This window comes from Grammomys surdaster, unplaced genomic scaffold, assembly GCF_004785775.1.
Source record: "Grammomys surdaster isolate TR1022 unplaced genomic scaffold, NIH_TR_1.0 168, whole genome shotgun sequence".
In the NCBI taxonomy this organism is placed as follows: Eukaryota; Metazoa; Chordata; class Mammalia; order Rodentia; family Muridae; genus Grammomys; species Grammomys surdaster.
The window spans coordinates 3,948,542-3,970,799 of NW_021604616.1; the positions used below are offsets into that span (position 1 = coordinate 3,948,542).

Consider the following 22,258-nt stretch of genomic DNA (forward strand, 5'->3'; position numbering starts at 1 on the left):
GAGAATGATAGTTATATAATACCTATTTATACACTTGAATCCAAATACTCACCCAGTTTTTCAGTTGTTCCCTCCTATGTGATATCTAGTCTGTCTGTCTCTGATGTCCCTTCTTATTTAGTCCAGATTACATCCTTACATATTGCAGTAATTGTATTTTCTTACCCCAATGTCTTTACATATGGCATAGCCTCCAACTTTATCTTTCCAAGGCAGTTGTGTTGACTACATTGACTTTCTGTCCAGAAATTTAGTTCCTGTTCAACTCAGACTCCTAGCATAGCAACATAATTTGCTCAGTGTTTGGCCAGCCAGTCTTTCCTACATTTTATCCAGCTGGGTATTTGTAAAGCCACCAAATGGGAATACGTAGTTTTCTTTTTGGTAATTATATTCCACATTTCTTTCCACCTTACTTCTTTTGCAGTTGTATTATTTATCTAAAATATGTCTGTAGATCTAGACTCTGTCTTCTGAGACCTAATGTACATGTCTAACCTGTTTGACAAGTAGAACTTATCACTCCCTCTTGGGTTCAGAGATACTGCTGTGTTCCATTCATGTCCCCCTTAATCAAAATATAATCTTTTTCTTGTTTTATCATCTTCAATAAATAAGAGGTAAGCTCCTCAGGCCTAGCACTATGTTTTATTCATTTTACTACCTTCTGTATCATTTTCCATACCTCCATAAAAGTCCATTTTTGTTTCCTATTAGATGAATAACTTGGAGGCCTTTTTATGTGACCATTTACTGTGTTAAAAGGTCTACATTATTGTGCTTTTCCCTAAGGTTCTGATAACTTTGCTGAACAACTTCTTCCACTTCTTGTCTCGCCTATATCTATGTGAATACAAGAAGGGACTGGCTTCCAAGCGAGCACGGACTATCTAGCAAGACAAAAACAAGAAATGTAAAATTATGTTTAAATTCCTGTTTTAACAAGAGCAGGGTAACTGACTGCATTCACTCAGTCTATAGAAACTAGAATGGGATGGAAGTAACCTACTGACTTTGTTGAAAGATTCTTCAGTCAAAAATCATTTTCTTAATCAAATATTGGCATGGAAATTTTCATGATGACACACATGCATAGGACTAACAATGTACCTTTTCCTGATTTGTATTGAGTTTCCTCTGTAATTCACTATGAATGCCAAACAAGCAACATTCAAATACACACAAACCAAATTATCCAAGTGTACCAGTGAACTTTTACGTAGCAATTGTCCTAGTTTGGTTTCTATCACTGTGATGAAAATAATAAATAAATAAAATTTGGAGAGGAAAGAGTTTATTACTTCTTACAATTAGACTCCATTATCAAAGGAAATCAGGGGAAAAGCTCAAGCAGAATCCTGGAGGCAGGACCAAAGGCAAGTCTATGGAGGTCTAATGTTTACATGCTTGCTCCTCACAACTGTTCAGTCTGCTTTCCTATACAACCCAGGACCACCTGCCCAGGGGTAGTGCAGCCCTAGCAGGCTGGGCCCTCCCCTATCAATAAACATCAAGAAATTGGCTCATACCCTCACCCTCATGCCGGTCTGATGAAGGCAATCCTTCAATTCCAACTTCTTCTCAGATCCGTCTAGGTTTGACAAAAGTTAATGAAGACAGCAAGTTATCCATTCTCTGCTAACTCTGCGCTATGTGAGAACTTGGGGTGCACATAAAGCACTGACCTCTTTCGTGGTGTATGAGATAGTGTTAAATGGTGGAATAAGCTGCCAGCTACACAGAGGTGAAACAGAGATACGGACAAAGAAGAAGATGGCTCAGATACAGAGAAATGCATAGAAACAGGAAACACCAGATTCAGAATGGGAGGATCTATGTAAACAGGTAGCATCACTAAACAGAAGATTTTTTATCAGTGGTGGTTTCTGTCATTGATGTCTAAGGGTCACTCATTTGTATATTTTAGGTCTTTTCTTACTTCCTCATTATGGCTACATATAAATATACTTTATAGACAATGACTCAAGTTGACTATGACCACTAAGGAAAATCTTGCTGCTCCCCAGCTATAGTGAAAATTACAGTTTCTCTAGTTGTGAACAGAGCTAAGGTAGCTGTTATTATTTAGTCAGCTGCGGGATCTTAGAGACAAAGTCTGCTGGGAATTGCCAGGGCACTGGATGGATCACCCAGTGGAGAAAGGATTAGCATAGAGTTAAATGTGAGAAGACCTATATGATTACAAAGCCCTGGCCCTCCTTTCAGTCTCTCCGTGTGCTCTTAGTACAGTAAACAAGATCCAATCTGGTAAAGCAGACAGACTGAAGTCTGAAGAGCACCACTGACGTTTGAAACCTAAGCATTAGATTCTACCAGTGTTTGATTTATGTGTACATGGGGAATATTTAGTTTTGAAATTTTAAAGTATCTAGCACTTGGGATTGTTTCCCATCCCACACTAGAGCCATTGAACTGGATTCCCAATTTGGATTTACCATCTGTGTTGCATTCTAATTATTTTTATAGAGCTGAGATTTTTAATATCGAATATAAAAATGTGTAAAAACATTCAATGTGGGCCTTTTGCATTTGTTTTGCTTTTATCCCTGCTGATTTCAGGTTGTTGTTGTTCACCATGGCATCGACCACCCTGAGTGGGTTAAGGAAGGTGTGAGTGAGACCTTGAGCTTGGCCTCAGCTTTTTTTACTTTTGTCTAATCAATGTCTTAACATTTCGCTGTATTCTGGTTTCTGCACTATATACAGTTCACCATGGCCCTGACTTTCATAGAGTAATTATTTTGATTAAGTTAGACAATTAAAGTCAGTCTTGCATGAGGAACGCATACCGCTGGGAGTCAGTGATGGATGGACTCCAGTCTTCTGAGTGTTCTGTCATGCCGGTTTGTTCCAGCTGAGTGAGAACTCCCTTCCTTGTTTGGTTAGTGTGGCAGTGAATGGGTTGCTAGACCTAAGTGTCTTAGAAAATAAGTCACGAAGAGATCAGGAAGGCGAGAAGATGGTGTTACTATCCACATGTGTTCTTGTAATTTTTCTACATCCTTTATTTGTGTTGATGAACAACATCATTACTGAAATAATTAATGTTAATTAATAGCTGTGTCGTTTTTGGTAAATGGTAGTTTAGTGTTACAATTAGACTAATTAGTACACACCATAGCTTAGTGACATGACAAATCACCGAGCAGAGCACATTGACTCTTGTCCCTTCTGATGTATGAGCTAATCTACTCGATCATGGTGAAGGAAAGCAACAAGAAGCTGGACAATGACACCCATCAGGCATTGTTTCCACATTTCTGTCTCTATTTGCTGCTTAGTTCCCGAGTACTAGGGATTGTTGCTGTTTGATGTTTTAGTTCTTTCCTTACTGTTGCGTCATAGTTTCTAAAACTAAAGTAGGAAGTCTCTAAAACATCAAACTAAAACTATGAATAGGTATAACACTAACCCCCCAAAATTCTCTTGGCAAAACACTCAAAACCAAAGATTCTCTTGATATTCACTGGATTTGTGTATGCCGTGTCACATTCAGTGTCATACTCTTCCAAAAGCATTTGCAGTCAAGATGACTTCTGTCTGAAACTTTGATTTATTTTGCAGAACCTATGCGGACGCCAAAGACGTTAAAGATTGCTGAAATCCAGGCAAGGCGCATCGCGGTGGACTGGGAGTCCTTGGGCTACAATATCACTCGCTGCCACACTTTCAACGTCACTATCTGCTACCATTACTTCCGGGGCCACAATGAGAGCAGGGCAGACTGCTTGGACATGGACCCCAAAGCCCCTCAGCACGTTGTGAACCATCTGCCACCTTACACAAATGTCAGCCTCAAGATGATCCTAACCAATCCAGAAGGCAGGAAGGAGAGCGAAGAAACAATCATCCAAACTGATGAAGACGGTAGGCTCCTGCTTGTTAACTTCACGGGGTACGGGGTAGGGGTGGAGGGTGGATAGGTGGGGGTGGAACAAAGAATGACATCATTTCTTTACATTTACGCTACAGTATCCATCACTGAACCAAACCCAGAAACCCACCAAATTTTCTCAGTTCAGTTTACCTCTAACAGAACACGTGTTCTTTACAAAAGAATCCAAATAGTAAATGACATGCACCAGTGCTGTGTTTTCAAACAGCAATGAGTAAAGCCTGAATAAAGCTCTCCTTACCAAATGTGAAAGGCCAAAAAGTTGTTATCCATGTCACTATATCAGCTACCTTTTGGCAAACTCACTTTTTTACTCATTGTGTGTGCATTTTGCAAACCATACTAGCTAAAATTGTTTTCCTAATATTTGAAGATAAAATACTCAATCTGATTGCAAATCGGTGTGTTTGTGTGTGTGTGTGTGCGCGCGCACGCGCGCGAGAGAGAGAGAGAGAGAGAGAGAGAGAGAGAGAGAGAGAGAGAGAGAGAGAGAGAGCACAAAAGGCACAGGACATTTTTTTAGTCAAAATAGAGGTCCTCCTAAAAAAAATAACAGGCCTTCATATTTATAGATTTTATTACAATCTAAGAAATTATATTCATAAAAATTAGGTAATAGGAATGTGTATTTATATTAATATTATAATATATATGCCTTTTCCCTAATGGTATGGTAAATCGTCAGCATGACTATGAATAGAGTTCCTTATTGAACAGAAATAGAGACAAAAGTCTCTAACTTTATCATTTTACTAACAATTAAATATTTTAAGGTGATACTTTCTTATGAATTTTCTTTTATAAATGAATCTATGTTGGTTGAAAGCTACTATATAATGTTCTGAAGCAAAGTTTACCAGGAATTATGATTCATCCACCTCTTCTATAGACAGTAATTTCTCCCAGCTCTCCTATGCTTAGGTCAAGTCTGGAGATCTTTCTGCTTCCATTCCTTCTTACTTTCTCCTCGCACAGTCTGATAAGAGGCACACGGTGTTTTGTTTTGTTTTGTTTTGTTTTGTTTTGTTTTGTTTTGAGTTTCAGAACAAAAGATCTATTTTATAGCCAGACACCTCCCCCACCTCCCTTCATGTGTTCAATAGGCCACTATGTATCTTTTGGTACCTAGCAAGTAGAAGGTGGCTATCGTAAAATAGGTCTGTGAGCTGTAATTTCTAGAAACAGTCTTTTCAAGTTTTCTCCTGGAAAGTGGAAGGGACTCTGGTTTGTCCTGTTGCTTTGTCTTTAGAGAAGCAAGAGCCTTGGATATTGTTTAGCTCAGACTGCAGCAACACGGTGCCTGAAGTCAGTCTCATGTTACAAAAACTTTAGAGTGGAAACTCTGAGACTTATGAATGTGGTGTTACGCTATTTGAGTTAAACAAGGTGGCTATCTCAAGTATTACATTGTTTCACATCTTGAAAGCAATGTGGTCACAACATTTCAATAATACCTCCTTCCCCATCTTGTCTGTCACCCCTAACCTCCCACACACTTAACACTTAGCTGTGTGGAAGAGAAGAGGCGAGGGTAATGGATTCATAGGTCAATAACAGAAGCAGACGTCTAAGAAGAGCTACCGATATCCTGAGGGATCACACACCTTCTGAAGTGCTGTGGCGATTTCAGGGTCTGTGTCACACTGGGCATTTTATAACCCATTTATTTAGTATTAAGAGCATAGGCACATGTTTTATTGCTCAGTGTTAACATTTAAAGCCAGGATGTCTTAATTGATAACATTTAGATTCAGCTACATAAGTTTTATACTGTCATTTGTTTTTAATCCACTCACCCCTTAACAGTGCAATTTCCCTTGATTTCATCCTTTGTTATACTTTACTATCTTGATCTTCTTTCCTACAAACAAAAGAAGGCAGTCAGGTTTTTGTAATTTTTAAAATTACATTACATTCTTTAAACTGCATTTGGTTACACAAATGACTATGTTAATATGCAGGTAATGAATGGCTCTGGAATTTTGCCTTAACCCAATCAAACTCACAATGATAATGCTCATATTGTCTAGAATCAGTTTTATAAGTGGGAAATAACATGGTTTCTCTATTTAATTTCTGCACTATTTTCAGGTCCCCCTTTTTTTAAACCTCTGTGTTTGTATAAGCTTCCGTTATCCTAAACTTCAGTTTATTATGCTATGCTGGCTTCAGTTATATGAAGTTGACCATTAGAGTTTCACAGTCGGACTACTGCATGATCCCTGTGGTTGTGTCTCATGGGGTAGGCTTTTTCCCTTCTCTTGGCCGCTTTCTACTCTTATAAGTAATATTTAATGACCAATGTAGAAACTTTCATGAAGTATTTGTGAGTAACATTTTTCATGACTGCTCACGTGAGTTTGAGTTTCTTCACAGAATAGTTGTTAGATCTCAAGGTTCCGAGGTGAAGAAGAACAACCAAATCACACTTATTGTTGCAAAGATGGATGGATTGTGATGATCTGATTATGTCAGTCTTACTAAATTATTGCTTCTCCGTATACAGAGAAAAAAGAATAAATTATCAGCCATCTAATAAAAAGATATAATTATGTGAAAAGAATTCTGGGGACCTCCATAAATCAAGGTCCCAAAGCTAGAATCATTTCCCACTAGAACTTTAGGGTAAAATTTATACTTAATTTATTATATGTGCTTCTTTAATGCGTGGGCAGAATTTTTTGTATAAGGTGCTGTTTTCATTTTTCATTCCAGCATTCATGAAAATCAATATTATGAAGTTAGCTCAGCAGAAAAGCCTGGTTTGGGGACATTTTTTAAGGCTACAAAGCTATTTGAAAATGTACATTTATTACATTTTAGAGGCTGTAATGCTTATTTAATATAATCTTTCTCCGCATCTATTTTATTTTTCTTTTCCGGTTTTTTTTTTTGAAGTTATATTTGAAGGACTTTCTCATGCTCAAAACAAAATTAGCTGAAGCAGCTCACAGATAAATCACAAGTACAGGGACAAAAGTCAGCACTCTGTCTCCATTAAAAATTACTATGGTGGAAACATGAAGTGACAGTCCATGCAGTCTGTAGCTAGGCATGAAACGGCCTTAGGAGGTTCATTCTGTATTTAGACAAACTAACTGGATTTAGACATCGTCTATGTGTGTATATGTACTTCATCTCTCCTCAGATGTAGAAAATAAATGACTGTAACTGGTCTGTACCCATACCTCATCCTTATGAATATATGTAAAGACACACACACACACACACACACACACACACACACACACATATATGGTCTGTATCCATACCTTGTCCTCATTTTCTTTATGTATATATGTATACATATGTATGCATTTTGGAGTAGTTATTCATCCAAGTCACGATCACTTGTGTAGCATACCTTGGCCTTGCTGTTCTCTCACATTTTGCATCTTGAAAACAGAACCTGAAAATACTTGAAGCAAAATTGTGGCAAAGTAGAATATGCCTGAGAAGGGATGACCATGTCAATGTTGTTGTAGGAAATCAAATTTTTGTGTCTGTCCATCTAGCAATGCAGAATTATGCAAATAGTTTAAACCACCCCTGGATAAGAACAATTTGAAATATCTTCATCCTGTTTCATAGAATTTATAAGCCAAGTTGTGTTCTGTAGACACAGAAGTTAAAACAGTTCCTCGTTTTCGGTTGTTTTGATTCTCCCTATCCATATCTGCCAAGCGCCCTGACAAGTATGGGAAGAAAGGATACATTCCCCTGAATGTGGTCACAACCAGACTCAACAGGTAGACATATATCTCCTTGCACAAAAAAAGCAGTGTCCCTGGCAGCTGTGGCATTGCCAGAAATTGCACAGAATGTTTGTCAAGATCTCTGCCATAATGAGCATGGTAAGGGATGCTGATGGGGTCGCGGGCATGAGCAAAGATCAGGGCTGGCATGCTCTCTGTTTACTATGGATTTCTTTTTCTTTCTTCTTTTTTTCCTGTGGGTTTCTTTGTTTTATGTGCGACCTCATGTTGCCTGCCCCAGAGGTCAAAACATCATTCATAGTCTCCTTGTAGAATGAAATAAATCTTAGTCTGGTGACATATCGTTCAGAATTTCTTGCTGCTGCTAGCCATGAAGAAATACATTTCCTTTGATCCAGTGATTTTTAATTTATTTCAATCCTCATGAAATTGCTCTGTACTTTGAAATAGCATTTCTAGATAATGTCATGTGTGAAGTTCACTGAAACGTTGGATTTGTGGAAAATATTAATTAAAAACCATACTTGCCTAATACAGGGTTGATATTTTCAAAAAGGAATTTTTAAGCCAAGTGTGTGGGACGATATGTTTTGTAAAGCATCACTGGGAGAAGAATCTGGATTGTGTGAATAAATACCAAGGTTTTAAAGTAAAATATATAAAAGGAAAACACATAATAATAGAAATAGCTTGTAGCTTGACAACAATAACTGATACATCACTAATTAATAACTTGAGATTTCGCAAATTATAATGCTTTCACAAATAAAGATTGGGCAATGTTATAATTCTTGCCTAACATGCGTGATTCTTGGCATCTAACTGAGCACAGTGGCACATTCTTATAACCTCAGCGTTCTGGAGGAAGAGGCAAAGAATCATAGGTTCAGATCATTCTCAGCTACATAGAGCCCAAAGCCAACGTGTACATTAGACCTTACCAAAAATAAACAGCAACAACAACAAATAAAAAGGAAACAAAGATGACAGTAAAATGTCCGAGATAGCTCAGTGGTAGAGCACTGGCTTGTGTGGACAAACCCTGAGCCCCATCCTCAGCTCTGGCAAATGGCTAAAGCATACAAATTGAAAAATACCTGAATTTTAAACCAGATTGCCCTTAGTAAGCCTCTTTCCTAGCTGAAAAAACAGTAAGCTTCATTTAGAACCATGAAGCAATTACATTTTAGTGTATTCATCCTTAACATCTTTTTAAAAATTATAATAATCAATGTTATCTTTTTAATTATAGAAAATTTAATAAGTATAGCTACAAAAGTCAGGGTGGTTTTTAATGGGCATTTCAAGTCAGTGCTGTGTGATTTGTCTTTTGAGTCTAAAGAGCATTAATTATGATTGTAATTCATTACTTTATGAACTTTGTTGATGGAACCTCTTTAGGGGATTATCATAATCTTCAAAAAAATCTTTCAAGGAGATGCATCTCTGTTCTCAAAGCAAATTACAAAAAGAAGCTCATGTTATTAGAGGTATACAACAGAGAAAACCAGAGTACACGACTATGCAACCCTCCAAGGTGATTGAATATTCATTCGAATAAAAAGAACTTTACATTTATTTCTGTGGTTCTTGCTGGAGAATCTTGCAGCCTGAGTTTCGATGTCCCCTTTGGAGTCAAGTGTGCATACTGCTCATGTACTGATTTTATTTTTAAAGACACATTTTCACCTGATGGTCTCTCCTTCAAAGTGTGCTCATCTTGTTGCCATGATGAGTTCTCAACATTGTTTGTACATCTTCTTATCACCAATGCTTCTATTCCTAGTGCCCGGGCCTGTGCCAGTCAAATCCCTCCAAGGAACATCCTTTGAAAACAAGATCTTCTTGAACTGGAAAGAGCCACTGGAACCAAATGGAATTATCACTCAGTATGAGGTATGAGGGAAAGGGTGCTGGTTGGCAGGTAGTCCAAAGAAGAGGCAAAAAGGAGAAGGTTAGGAGGGAATAATGGAAAGGGGGAAGGTGGGGATGGGAGGACTAAAACGTCATTAGCTCTCCTTTGTCCTAATTCATAAATTATTTGATTTGAAAATTAATAACTATACAGTATCAAGAATTTCAAATTCTTGGAATATAGGCTAGTTTTTGTGTCTATGTATATGGATAACTGGACTATGTCCTTGTCAAACTCAATTAATGGTTATAATGAATAATTACATGTAAAAATGCTAAATCCGTATTACTAAAATTAAGAAACCATTATCACACTATGCTTAAGGAAAGGCCATTGAATGCCAGTTTTTCGAAGTAAGTAATTAATAGTGCCCCCAAAGCAAAACAGATTAAAAACCTATTTCCGGATTTCATTGTACCTTTGAATATAAATCACCATATTTTCGAATATAAGATGCTGAGGAGAATGATGGATTTTTTTAATGTGTTTTTATTGAAATGGAATTTCATACCTTTCCTCATCACTTTCAAATGGATATTTTTAATTGCATAGTTGTGAGGTTTTCTGGTGCATAATCAGTGCTGATTATAGAATAAATATTCCTGTTTCTAGTGCTTAAGAATGAATTTTAGGGATGAGAATGTTTTGACTGTGTTAGTGTGTCTGAATGCTAGTTTTCTATATCATTCATTTTGTTTTGTTGTTTTGAGGCACATTCTTACTAAGTTAGCACAAATGATCCTAAAGTCACTCTATTCTTGAATTTGCATACCTTTCCCAAGTAGTGCAGGTTACTAACCTGTGCTGCTAAGTGTTGCTAGACCCCACTGTTACCCTAGACAAAAGAAGCATGTCGTCCTTTTGATGAAGACTTTCTGTTTTCATGCACTTTAAAGTACGTACAAAAAATTTTGTATGTAGCATGGATATTCAACTATATCCATTTATTGGTAGATTTTTAAACATTTAAGATTTGACAAATTAGACATGCTGCAACATATGTTAGTAGTTGTATGATAGATGATAGAAAACTAATGGCATGGATTAATAGATAGTAGATAGAAAGATGATAGATTGGTAGATGATGTTCATATTAGATACATAAAGATAGATGATAGAAGATAGATGTTGGTAGATAGAGGATAGGTAATAGATAGATAATTGATACAGGTGAGAGTTGCTAGACATAACCATACCAAAATATAGATAGAAGATGATAGAAAGAAAGAAAGAAAGAAAGAAAGAAAGAAAGAAAGAAAGGAAGGAAGAAGATAGATAGATGATACATAGATAGATAGATAGATAGATAGATAGATAGATACATAGATAGAGATAGATGATAGATAGATAGATGATAGATAGATAGATAGATAGATACATAGATACATAGATACATAGATATAGATGATAGATAGATAGATACATACATACATACATAGAGAGATAGATACATAGATAGATAGATACATATATACATAGATAGATACATAGATACATAGATAGATAGACGCGTAGATAGAGATAGATAGATGATAGACAGCTGGTAGATGATAGCTAGATGATGGATTGGTAGAGAGACGACAGATAGATGGTAAATGAGAGATGTCAGAAATAATGACATCAAAATAAAAGTAGAAGAAATAAGAAGAAATGATGGCTCGAAGCTCTCCCATACTATGTTATCTAGAAAGGATTTACTTAGAATTTATTATTCCTTCAGTTGATATGTAATGGGAAATATATTTGCCACAACAGGTGAGCTATAGCAGTATAAGATCATTTGACCCTGCTGTTCCAGTGGCTGGGCCCCCGCAGACTGTATCAAATTTATGGAATAGTACACACCATGTATTTATGCATCTCCACCCTGGAACCACCTACCAGTTTTTCATAAGAGCCAGCACTGTCAAAGGCTTTGGGCCAGCCACAGCCATCAATGTGACCACAAATATCTCAGGTAAGCAAATGAGTCATGTAGAAGCTGGAAGGCTCATGCTTCTGGTTTGCCGTAACATATTGTAGACATTCAGTTCTATACTGTGTTCACGTGTAGCTTAGTAAGGCCTTACCCTCACCACCTGAGGTCAAGGGAACTTTATTCAGACATTTGAGAACAACTCATTATTGGTTCTACGTTGTAATTCAAGCAGTTTGCCAACAGTCGCAAAAAATGACAGTAGTCTTAAAAAGTTAGTTTTTCTTTTCAAGTTCAGAATCTTTGAGAGACCTTTTATTGTGTCTTTGAGTATCAGTTGCCTGCTCTAGACATATGGATGTTATCTAAGAAACAGCGGAGGTCTTTCACTCTGGAATTAGAATATCTCATACCTCGTCTCTGTCACATTTCCCCAATACTCTGAAAATTGTAAACAAATGAAACTGTCCTCTCCTGTGCATAAAAAGTGTCTCACAAATGCATCAAATTCTCAGAATAACAACATGCAAGAGACTCTTGAATTGATAAGTAAGTGTGACTAAATTTTACCTTCTATTATGTTCAGTTTTATAATTTCACTGGGCTAGATTGTTTATAGATTCTAGTTCTCCTTCAGTAAGATCACCAGTTAAAGCTGAGTAAGTTCCTCCTGCACATACACACTATCACACATCCTAAGTCTATTCTAGTTAATAAAATATTTTGTCATGTTTTAAGATTACAAAAAAAAATGTGTATGCTATATGTAACTAAAGAAGGGTTTTTGAAAATGAAGTCTGAGAATATTTTTATTTTGTGAATTCTCTCTGTAGTAATTTTCCACAGTATATAGCAGCAGCCCTTCCCAATTAACATTCTGTATTTTTGTCATTGTCTTGAATCACATTGTCTTGAATCGTTTTAAGCTTTACTTGGAAATGTATTGAATGAAATAAAAAAATTTAAAATTTATGTCATGAGTAAAAGTAATTCCAATATTTCATTTGCATATGACTTGATTCACATTAGTATTCTAGTAAGACTAATGTTTTAGAATATCCATAATATTAAGGAATTATAACATATTAAACTGCCATTTTTACTTCCTAATGGAAGTCATCAACTCAAAATATTTATTAGGTTACTTTATTAGAAATTAAGACATTGTGAATATCACGACAAATTTCCTACCTTGTAGGATTAGCAACTGTTGAAATTTTCTATAGAAATTGCTGTAAAATTTACATAAGCTTCAAAAATGAAAGCATTGAGCAACTATATAGTTCTGATTTATAAACACACACAGATTTTACACAATTTTCAAGACTCAGATACCTTGTTCAGCATGATAAACAGAAAATTTATATAGACCAAAACACTAGTTTAGTATTTTTTTCCCTTCTAATTTATTTCAATCCAGTTTTACTACTGTGACTTAATGGAGAATTTTTTTTTTGCATTTTAAAAATATAATTCCTGATACTATGCTTTGAACTTACTGTGAGGTTATTGAAATTTTACGATAATGTATAGCTATCTATCGCTTTAGTCTAGTATTTGTTTTTCCTTCAACATTTAAAAATATTAATTTAGGAAGAAGCTGGAGTGGTGGCTTGGTGGTTAAAAGCATTAGCTAGCTACTCTTCTCGTGAATTCCCAAAACCCAGAGGGTATCCCATAACCATTTGTAACTCCAGTTTCTGGGGATCTGATACAGTCTGCTGACTTCTACAGGTGCAGGCATTCATGTGGTGCACCAACATTTATTTGGGCAAAACATTCATACAAACAGATACTAATTAACTTATATAAGGGTGTACTACTGTTTTGCCAAATTAACTGTGTGTATCTTTTGATTATTTGAGTTTACTGAGTGTATATTTTTTATTTATACAACTTGAGTTTATAAAGTCTTAACTCTTAATTTTGACTTCATGTCAGGGCCTGTGTCTAAATCACAATGCATACAACTTTGCATAGGTTTTGCTTTTGGTAAACATCACTTGACCTTTCAAATATAACTGCTAATCTACATGTTTCAGTAAGTCTCATTCCCTTAAACATCCTTCTACATGGTGAAAACAAACTGAAATTCCTTCCTACTCAAGGTTTGGAAATTCCCAGAACACAATTAAACACTATCCAACATTTTGAAAATGTGTGTGTTCAACTATTTGCAAATTAGTGTAGTAGCCCTTGGCAACTGAAAAATATGATTTTTCTTTCCAGTTCACCAGAGCTACCAATTATGTTTTCCTTGTGGTCACAGGAAACTGGTCCAGAGAAGATATTGGACCTTTCTTTCGCTTATTTAGAATGAATGGCTGTAACCACCAGGCAGCCCATAACTCCCTTCTGCCATGCACAGCTCTGGCCTTCCTGTGTCACTCCCAGCCAGGGCTGAGTGTCCTCCCCCCACTTTTCCACCTCTTCATTGCTGGGTTAAAGACCTAGAGAAGCTGAAACCAAAGTAACTACACAAAGTTTTTTGAATGAATACAAGTCCCCAGATAGCTTCTTAAAATCCAACAACGTTGCCTTTCTAGATACTTCTGCTAGGGTTAAGGTTCGGTGTCATGCCATAAAATAAGGTTCACTGCAGTTAATTAGGAATTAAATTGATTTCCCCTTAAGGGAAATCATTTATTCATAGCAACCTATAATATATCACTGTAAGTCGATTGAACTTTCTCTTCGCCTGGTTGATCTCTTTTCAGCTCCAAGCTTACCTGACTATGAAGGAGTTGACGCCTCTCTGAATGAAACTGCCACTACCATCACAGTACTATTGAGACCCGCACAAGCCAAAGGTGCCCCTATCAGGTAAGAGAGGTGGGGTTAAAGGAAAAGCAGCCAGTGGGAGTAGTACCTTCCTGTGGTTGCTTAGCACCGTTGTTTGTTTGCTTTGTTTCTCTTCATTCATTTGAACAAAGATAACAAATAGACCTATAGTTAAGAGAACACTTCCGAGGGGATTTCTGTGCCATCTAAGACTATTGCTCTCTGTTTGGTTTTTCCTGTATCCTGTTTCATTTGACTTCCAGTATTAGAATCTGTGTCAAATAGTATAAGGAAGTAACTCTTGTCTAACTCTTGTATCTCTTACGAGTAATTTCTCGTGAGAGACTAAAATCACTAGGAACCTCTGAGGAAATAACACAGAAGAATAATAGCAGAAAGACCCCTGTGGTCTTTCAGTTCTTAAATTATCAGAAATTTCATAATAAATATTAAAGTTCAGCTTACTGGTTCCTTTATCTTTTTAATATTAAAAATCTCTCCTCTACTACTGCTATTCTTTCCAAAAAAAAGAATCTGATCCATTTCAAAAATAACATTCTGATCCAGGTCACTTTTAGAGATTACTAAAATTACTTAAGGCTTTTAAATTTTGAACAGCTATAGATGACTCTTCAAGATTCTGATTGAAACCAATAGCTATGCTATTTTATTAATCAATATTGATAAGAAAATCATATAGGTATAATTTATATAGGTATAATATTGATAAGAAAACCATATAGGCATATCAGGCAGCAGGACTGAGTTTTGTGCTGTTTATAAATTCTTTCAAAAGCAGATTAATCTCTGTTCTGTATGTAAAACAAATATCTGTGACGTAAGGAAACAGATGTCTTTTGTCCTCAGAGTTGTATAGTTTTTTTTTTTCATGAATAAAATTATGTTGATATAAGACCATGACAAAGAAAACTTGCAATCCCCATCTGGCTAAAATTCTGTGCACCACCACATAACAGAACAAGAGAGGTTACTAATATGTCTGTAACTTAGATGCTTCTGGAATACCAGCTACTTAAACATTTAAAATCAGTATACATTAATGTTCATGAATCAATGACCTCTGATTCATTTTGATTGCTCCTGTGAAGAGGAAGAGAAAATGCCCCATTCACTTGGACCTGGTGTCCTTCTCTATTGACGCGTAATCGTGGCCATTCACGTGTCCCTACTAGTGACTAAACTTACTTTGTAGGTGTTTAATATGTTCCTGATGTTTAAGCGGATTCCAGGTAGTTGTGTTTATCTTTTAAAGTTTCTTACGATCTGGAGAGATGGCTCAGTGTAAAGAAGACTAACAGTTCTTCCAAAGGAAACTGATTCAACCCCTTGCATCCATACTTTGGCTCACAAATACCTGAAACTCTTGTCACAGGGAATCCAATGTCCTCTCTGGCATCCACCAGCACTGCACTATGTGGTATACAAACATACGTTCAAAAAAAAAAAACAAATATAAATAAATAAAATCTCAAAACTATTATAAATCTCTAAATATGTTAAGTGAAGTCAACTTTTTCTTCATGTATTATTGTCATTATTATTGAATCCCTGTGCTGTTTAATTTATATGACTAACCTTGTTCACTTAATCAAAATTTTTCTGCAAATTTTGACCATTCATTAAGTGCCTGTCACCCTGCTTAACACTATAAACCAAAGATACACTGACCATAACACAACACAACTAGGGGTCAGTCCATCGTGTAGACCCTGAGCTCATTGAGAGTGGTCAGGAATTCTGTGTATTTTCTACGTGTTTGATTAAATGACTTTCTTCTCTTCTGCTTGTCTTTGTGTATACATGATTTTTAATTACTAATAATTCATGTGATATGAACCAGTAACTATGCAATAATAATTCTTAATAGTCATTTATCTTTCTCTGGCATGGAAATATACTTCATTATATTTGTTAGCAATACATTTGACCTTTCCTGGAATTGAACCCACTGGCTAGTAACTCCAAATTATACAGTATAGATGAATAGTTCTCAGAAAACAAGTTGAAGGGCTGGAGAGATAATTCAGTAGCTAAGACTGCCTCCTGTGCACACAATAGGACCTAAGTTTGAAGAATTGTCCAACAAACCCTGTGAAAGCCAAGTAAGACCACATTTGCCTATAATACCAGAATCGGGGTGTAGAGAAAGGCCAATCCCAGGAGCTCATTGGCCAACCAGCATGGCTGACATGGCACACCTCAGGGTCGGTGAGAGACCCTATCCAAAAATAAGGTGGAGAGTAATACGGAAAGAATAAATAAAGGAATACACGTATATGAGTGCACACTTTCACATACACCACACGAACAAACATGCACAATCACAAAACCGACCTTATATACTAGGCTATTAGAATTAGAAATAAGTTAATATGAACATTTGCCAAAGGCAGTAAGTGACTGTCCCTAAAAGGGAAGAATAGTATGATTTCCGACATATTAATCCATCTTTATTTAGCAGCATTTGCATAGAGCGCCTGCAGGTGGAGCCAACAGGCAGGGCTACATTGAATGGACAGGCTGCACAGTGGTTTGGCATTTACTGAGTTTGGACCTTGCCTCCCTTGCTTTTGGCATCCTTTAGTCGAGTAGTATCTTCTTTCCCGCTGACCATTTCCTTCCTTCCAACCATGCATGCACGACACTGGCGTCTGATTCTGAGGTGGTCTAGTCCAGTGCCCTATGCCTTGAAAGTCATGCACTGGGGTGATAACTTTTACCAGCACTGAGTCTATGGTCTGCTTCTACACATCATTTCTTGTATCCCATTATGCCATCTCAACTTTCCTTTAAAGGATTTACTTTCTGCTTAATTTCTTGAGGTGTAGTTACCCCTCACCCCGCGCTGTAAACTTTACTGGTCTTCTACTTTGTGTCTTCGCAGAATACCGGATCTCGTCACCTCTAGCTAAACCTCAAAGTTTCCCAGTAGTACTCAGCCATCAATCCTGAATATTGGGTCTATTTTCCCTTTCTATAAGACTGTTAGTGTTTGCTGGCTTGCATTTCACTGTCCATTTGTCCCAACCCTACGACAAATGGACTTTCTTTTTCTTGATCTTCATAATGTCAAGCTTTCCTTCCAAATCTTCTGCTTTAATAGCTAAGAAATCTTCATTATCTAGCGCTTGTACATTTACTTTAGCATAGGCTTATGTTAAAGCTAAAGTTAACAATGGTTCCCACAAATTCACAGATTCTAAAAGCATCTTTGCATACCAGGAGTTAATCTGGATATATGAAATAGTCATCCTCAGTGTGGAGTGTGAGGGAGTCCCTGGCATGAAGGCAATGCCAGCAGAGAGGAAATTTGGGGATCCACCCAGCAATTTATGGAGGGAAAGAAATGCGGTCTGCCAGAGTTTCCTTTGAGAATAAACTATGAGCACTTCAAGAGATAGCAAAGTCATGATTTGGAATGCTGTTTTAGTCCCAGATTTTCTGAGGCTAGCCCTGGGGGTTCTGACAGTGAGGTCATGGCATCGCGAAAGGTATCCATGAATGAATGACAAGACTTAAAGAGAATGTGGTGTAATCATGACTTCTCCAGCCATTCCTTCCACCTCAAAGTGTGTATGCATTGGACCTAGAAGACTATACTCGGGGGGAGCAGCAGTCAGGGAATTATTCTGGACAGAAGTACATTAACTCTGTATTAACTCTGTAAAGAAGATGGAAGGAACCTTTGACTGCGGATGGCATGTGAGTCACAGGAGTCCTTGCAGCTTCAAATAAATAATGCATATTGGAAAATAGTGAGAGGAAGAGAGATGAAAGACAGGGATTTGGGATAATATTAATCCCAGTCTAAAGTATGGAGTCTGACTTGTAGAATGAAGGACAGCCTGAGACGACATGGCATGCTGAAAGATGAGGAAAGATTCCAGGGAATGAGGACTTGTTTAAGGGAATGCCAGGATTTTGAGTTTGGTAATTTGGGAGCTTGACAATTCTTATGAAGAGAGGAGGAATAACAGGAGAACCAGCTTTTGTATATGAGGAGTGGATCAGTGGAGAGCCTGGAATGCTTTGGAAATCAGAAAAAAATGACTACCTTAACTCTTGACCTTCTGAATCCTGGCAATAGAATAGAGCAAGCCATGTCTGGATAGGGAGGGATCTTGGAAATATGTTTTCACATGGCAGTGAAACTATAGAGCTTAATGTTTCTCCTGAAGCTTTAAGGATAGATTCTTAGATAAAATATGAAATGATGTATATACTGATGTTGACTTTGTTTTTTACTTGCCCCAAGAGTTTATGTGGAATAAACTTTTAACCACACAGATTAACATGGTAATTTTATTGTTGTTGTTGTTGTTAAATCTCAGGGCAGACCTATGTAGCTTTGGTTCTAGCTCCATATTTATAAGCATCTAATCAGGAAACTGTCCACAATATGTGTCATGTACTCTGAGCAACAGCAGAATTCACTTCTGCTCCTTAAAATGGAAGGGAAGTCGTCCTGCGGCCTATCCCACAAAACTAAAAGTGACTTTTAGATGTCTTTAACCAAAATTTGTTGTTTCATTTTTAATTTTTAAACACAAGTTATAATTTGGGTATTAAAGGAAGAGTCTTAACACATATATATTGAGTTTTAAGTTAACCAGTAATATTTTGAACTTTCAATGAAAATGAATAGGGAAGATTGACAAATGAATACACATAGTCAAAGACTATGGAATATTTTGAATTACTAGAGTCCCAAGGTCTTCTAATGTTTTAAACTTAGAGTTAAATTCTGTTTGATGATTTAAACACCTTAAGAAATAAAAGCATGCACAATATAGTATCAGTAATAGTGTCGGGGATGGGCGCCCACCCATGGGATGGATCCCAAGTTGAGCTGGTCACTAGTTGACCTTTCCTTTACTCTCTGTTCCATTTTTGTCCCTGTATTTTGTTTAAACAGGAGCAATTTTGGGTCGAAAGTTTTGTAGGTGGGTTGCATGGCTGTTCTCTGAGAGACTTTACCAACAGCAGACTGAGATAGATACAGATGCTCACAGCCAAGCACTGGACTGAGGTCAGGGACCCCTATGGAAGAGGTAGAGGGGAAGGACTGAAGGAACTGAAGAGGATGGCAACTCCATAGGAAGACCCAAAGTATCAACTAACCTTGACCCTTTGTTGCTCTCAGAGACTGAGCCATCAACCAAAGATCATACATGGACTTGTCTGAGGTTCAACACATATGTAGCAGAGGGCTGCCTTGTCTGGCCTCAGTGGAAGAGGATATGCCTAATCTTGTAGAGACTTGATGCCCCAGGAGTGGCATTTTTATTTTTTAAATCTGGGATATCTGTTTGAGCCACACCTTCTCATACTGAACAATGAGGGAAAATGTCTCCTTTCTCGGAAGTTGCTTGGAGTTCTGTCCGAGCATCTATGGTACTCCTCGTTGCAACGATGTTTACTTGTTTCAGTAGCGCTTTTTACTGCACGCAATCACTTTTTAAGTTCACTGCGTTATAGTCCATTCAATACAGATACGCCCCAGGCCTTCTGGGTGTGCCTAAGAAAAGGAGAAATAGTTGCACAGGGGTCTTAACCTCAGGGAACTGACCGAGGGTTAGGCTCCATTAAAGACAGTAAAGTGCTATGCAGACTTCAGCCAGTGTCACTGCTTGCAAAGACACGTTGGACTGTTCTAATTTGTTGGCAGGAAAAGCACAGACAGGTATAAACCCAACATTTTTTCTTCCAGAAAGTTATTTTCAGTGATGTCATAGAAGAGAAATAATGAAATCAACTTGAGGTTGGCATAACTGTAAATGGGGAAAAGATGTGTGAAGCCGAGTTGAGGTGACAGAGAAATGCATTTGTGAGTTGCTTTCTTTTAGACACCAACCCAGGAAAGTCACAGGTTGAAAGTGGAGGGGTCTTAAAGGTGGTAGTATTTTTATTTCATATGAAATATATATGATTATACTTATATATTATATACAATATGCTTAAGATATGTATTGTATAATAAAATATATACTATATTATACATATTTATATATAACATATTATATATATTAATATATAACATATATATTTAAATATATATCATATTATACATGTTATACATAATTACGTATTCACATATTGTACATATATATTATACATATGAGGGCTACATTCTTTTGAGGACTACAAAGCATTTCAACAAAGTAGAATTCTGGTAATTTCAAAAACAGAAAAGTTAACAGAAAGTTGAGGAGGAGGAGGCCTTTTTCACTGAAGTATCCTCTATGTCTGTGTGGAACTGCCCAGTGCTTTGTTGTTGAATAAGGTAAGCACAGGAATGAACAGACATAAATTCCTAGCAAATCATTATTCAAACATGTTGAGGACTTATGAAAGATTAGAGATCTTTTTATGTGAGACCAAAAAAAATGAATATATTTGGGTATATTCTAAATAAAGACACCTCCAGAAAAGATGAAAGCGGTTTGCTCATACTACAATTGCCCAGTTAAATATCCATTATCCCATTTGAAACCATACTGGAATATAAAACGAAGCAGCTCCTGTGTCGGCTTACGGGATAAGCATTGCTGAGACTGAAAAATACTCAGGCCCAGAACTGAGTTTAATGCAGTGAAGGTGCTTCTGTAGATGTGGCAGAGGGTGTGTGAAAGGGAGATGAATGAGGGCTGCCTGCCTCCTCTCTTCCCACCTGATGTCAGTCATTGCACAAGTAATGGTCTAGACAGTTTTCTTGGAGGGAAGCTTTCTGAAGAAAAGGTATGTACATAATCCACATTATGCTGTCATAACAAAATCTGAGGGGCTGAAACACATACATTTAGTTTTTATAGCTCCAAAGGCTAGGAAATCCAAGATGGTCAATTCAACCCTTATTAAGACTTCTCATCTAAGCCAGATGGCTTTCTGTGGACCTCCATCTCCAAATACCACATCATACGGTTGAAAAGACTTCACATGTGAACTGTGGACGGAGTCCTGGACATTGGGTCATAACACAAGTAGAAAGACTGTAAGGTACATGTAAACTTTAATAGGAATTCAAATCTCTGCCTCGGTTTCTCAGTAGTAGTAACAAAGGTGTGCTTCATTTCATAGATAAATCTTTATTAGTAAATAAAAGATTCTTTAAAATTAAAGCCCATGTTAACAAAATATTCATACATGTAAGTGGGAAATTTAATTATTTTATACACCTCTTAGAGTCATCCCTACTGTAAACTTTCTCCTTAAATGAAATATCTGAAGTCTTTAGCTTGGTCCAGACTGTTGATTTTTATCTCAGATGGACCCAGACTCAAGGTTCTAAAGTGCAGGGTGAACCTGCCTTTCTTCCCTTCTCTCCTCCTGTAACAGTTTGCTCACTCCACATAAATCTGGGAAGCCCCAGGCTGGCTTGCATAGTTCCTGAATTTAATTGAAATGGAAAAACATGAAAGTGGAATGTTAAATATGTCAAATGAATGGAATGAGTTGAGAGTTAGTGTACATTAGATTTTTTTGGAGATATATGGGATAATTAAGAACTTTGTTATTTTAGAGATTAGCTTACATTATTAGCTAAGATAGATAACCGCCATTACTGTTTGTTGGAGTGGGTGCATAAGCTTAAATATTTCTGGAGAGCACAATACATCTATTAATTTGTGTGTGGGTGCATACACTGAGCACAGAAGTATATAACATATAATTATGGATAATAAATTCAAAATAAAATAAGGGCTAGGTCTGCCTAGCATGGCATATAGCAACTAAGCTCTTTCTTCCTTTGTGTCTACAGGCCTCTGCTTGCTAGTTCCTAAATTTAAATGGACAAATGCCTGTCCCCTGTTTGAGGCAGAGGGCAGGCATCTTGTCAGTAGCTTTTCCTCAAGCATGGTGACCCAATTTGGCAGAGGTACAGTGTCTGCAGTCTGAAATAACAGACATCTGTCTGGGTTATAAGCTCAAATCTCAGTTTCTACCATGAATATTATCTATGTTCTTCTTCAAAAGAGAAAGAAATGGGGAGCAGC

General features: G+C 37.0%; 1 protein-coding gene across 5 annotated transcripts in view; it reads left to right on the top strand.

Annotated features, from left to right (window-relative positions):
- Ptprk (protein tyrosine phosphatase receptor type K) overlaps positions 1-22,258 on the top strand; it is a 499,167-nt gene that overhangs the window by 379,190 nt on the left and 97,719 nt on the right. For all 5 annotated transcript variants that reach the window (XM_028766410.1, XM_028766407.1, XM_028766405.1 and 2 more), the window contains exons 8-11: positions 3,586-3,888; positions 9,419-9,528; positions 11,303-11,504; positions 14,180-14,285. In XM_028766410.1, coding sequence (XP_028622243.1) covers positions 3,586-3,888; positions 9,419-9,528; positions 11,303-11,504; positions 14,180-14,285 — 721 coding nt within the window. The remainder of the gene's footprint in view (positions 1-3,585; positions 3,889-9,418; positions 9,529-11,302; positions 11,505-14,179; positions 14,286-22,258) is intronic.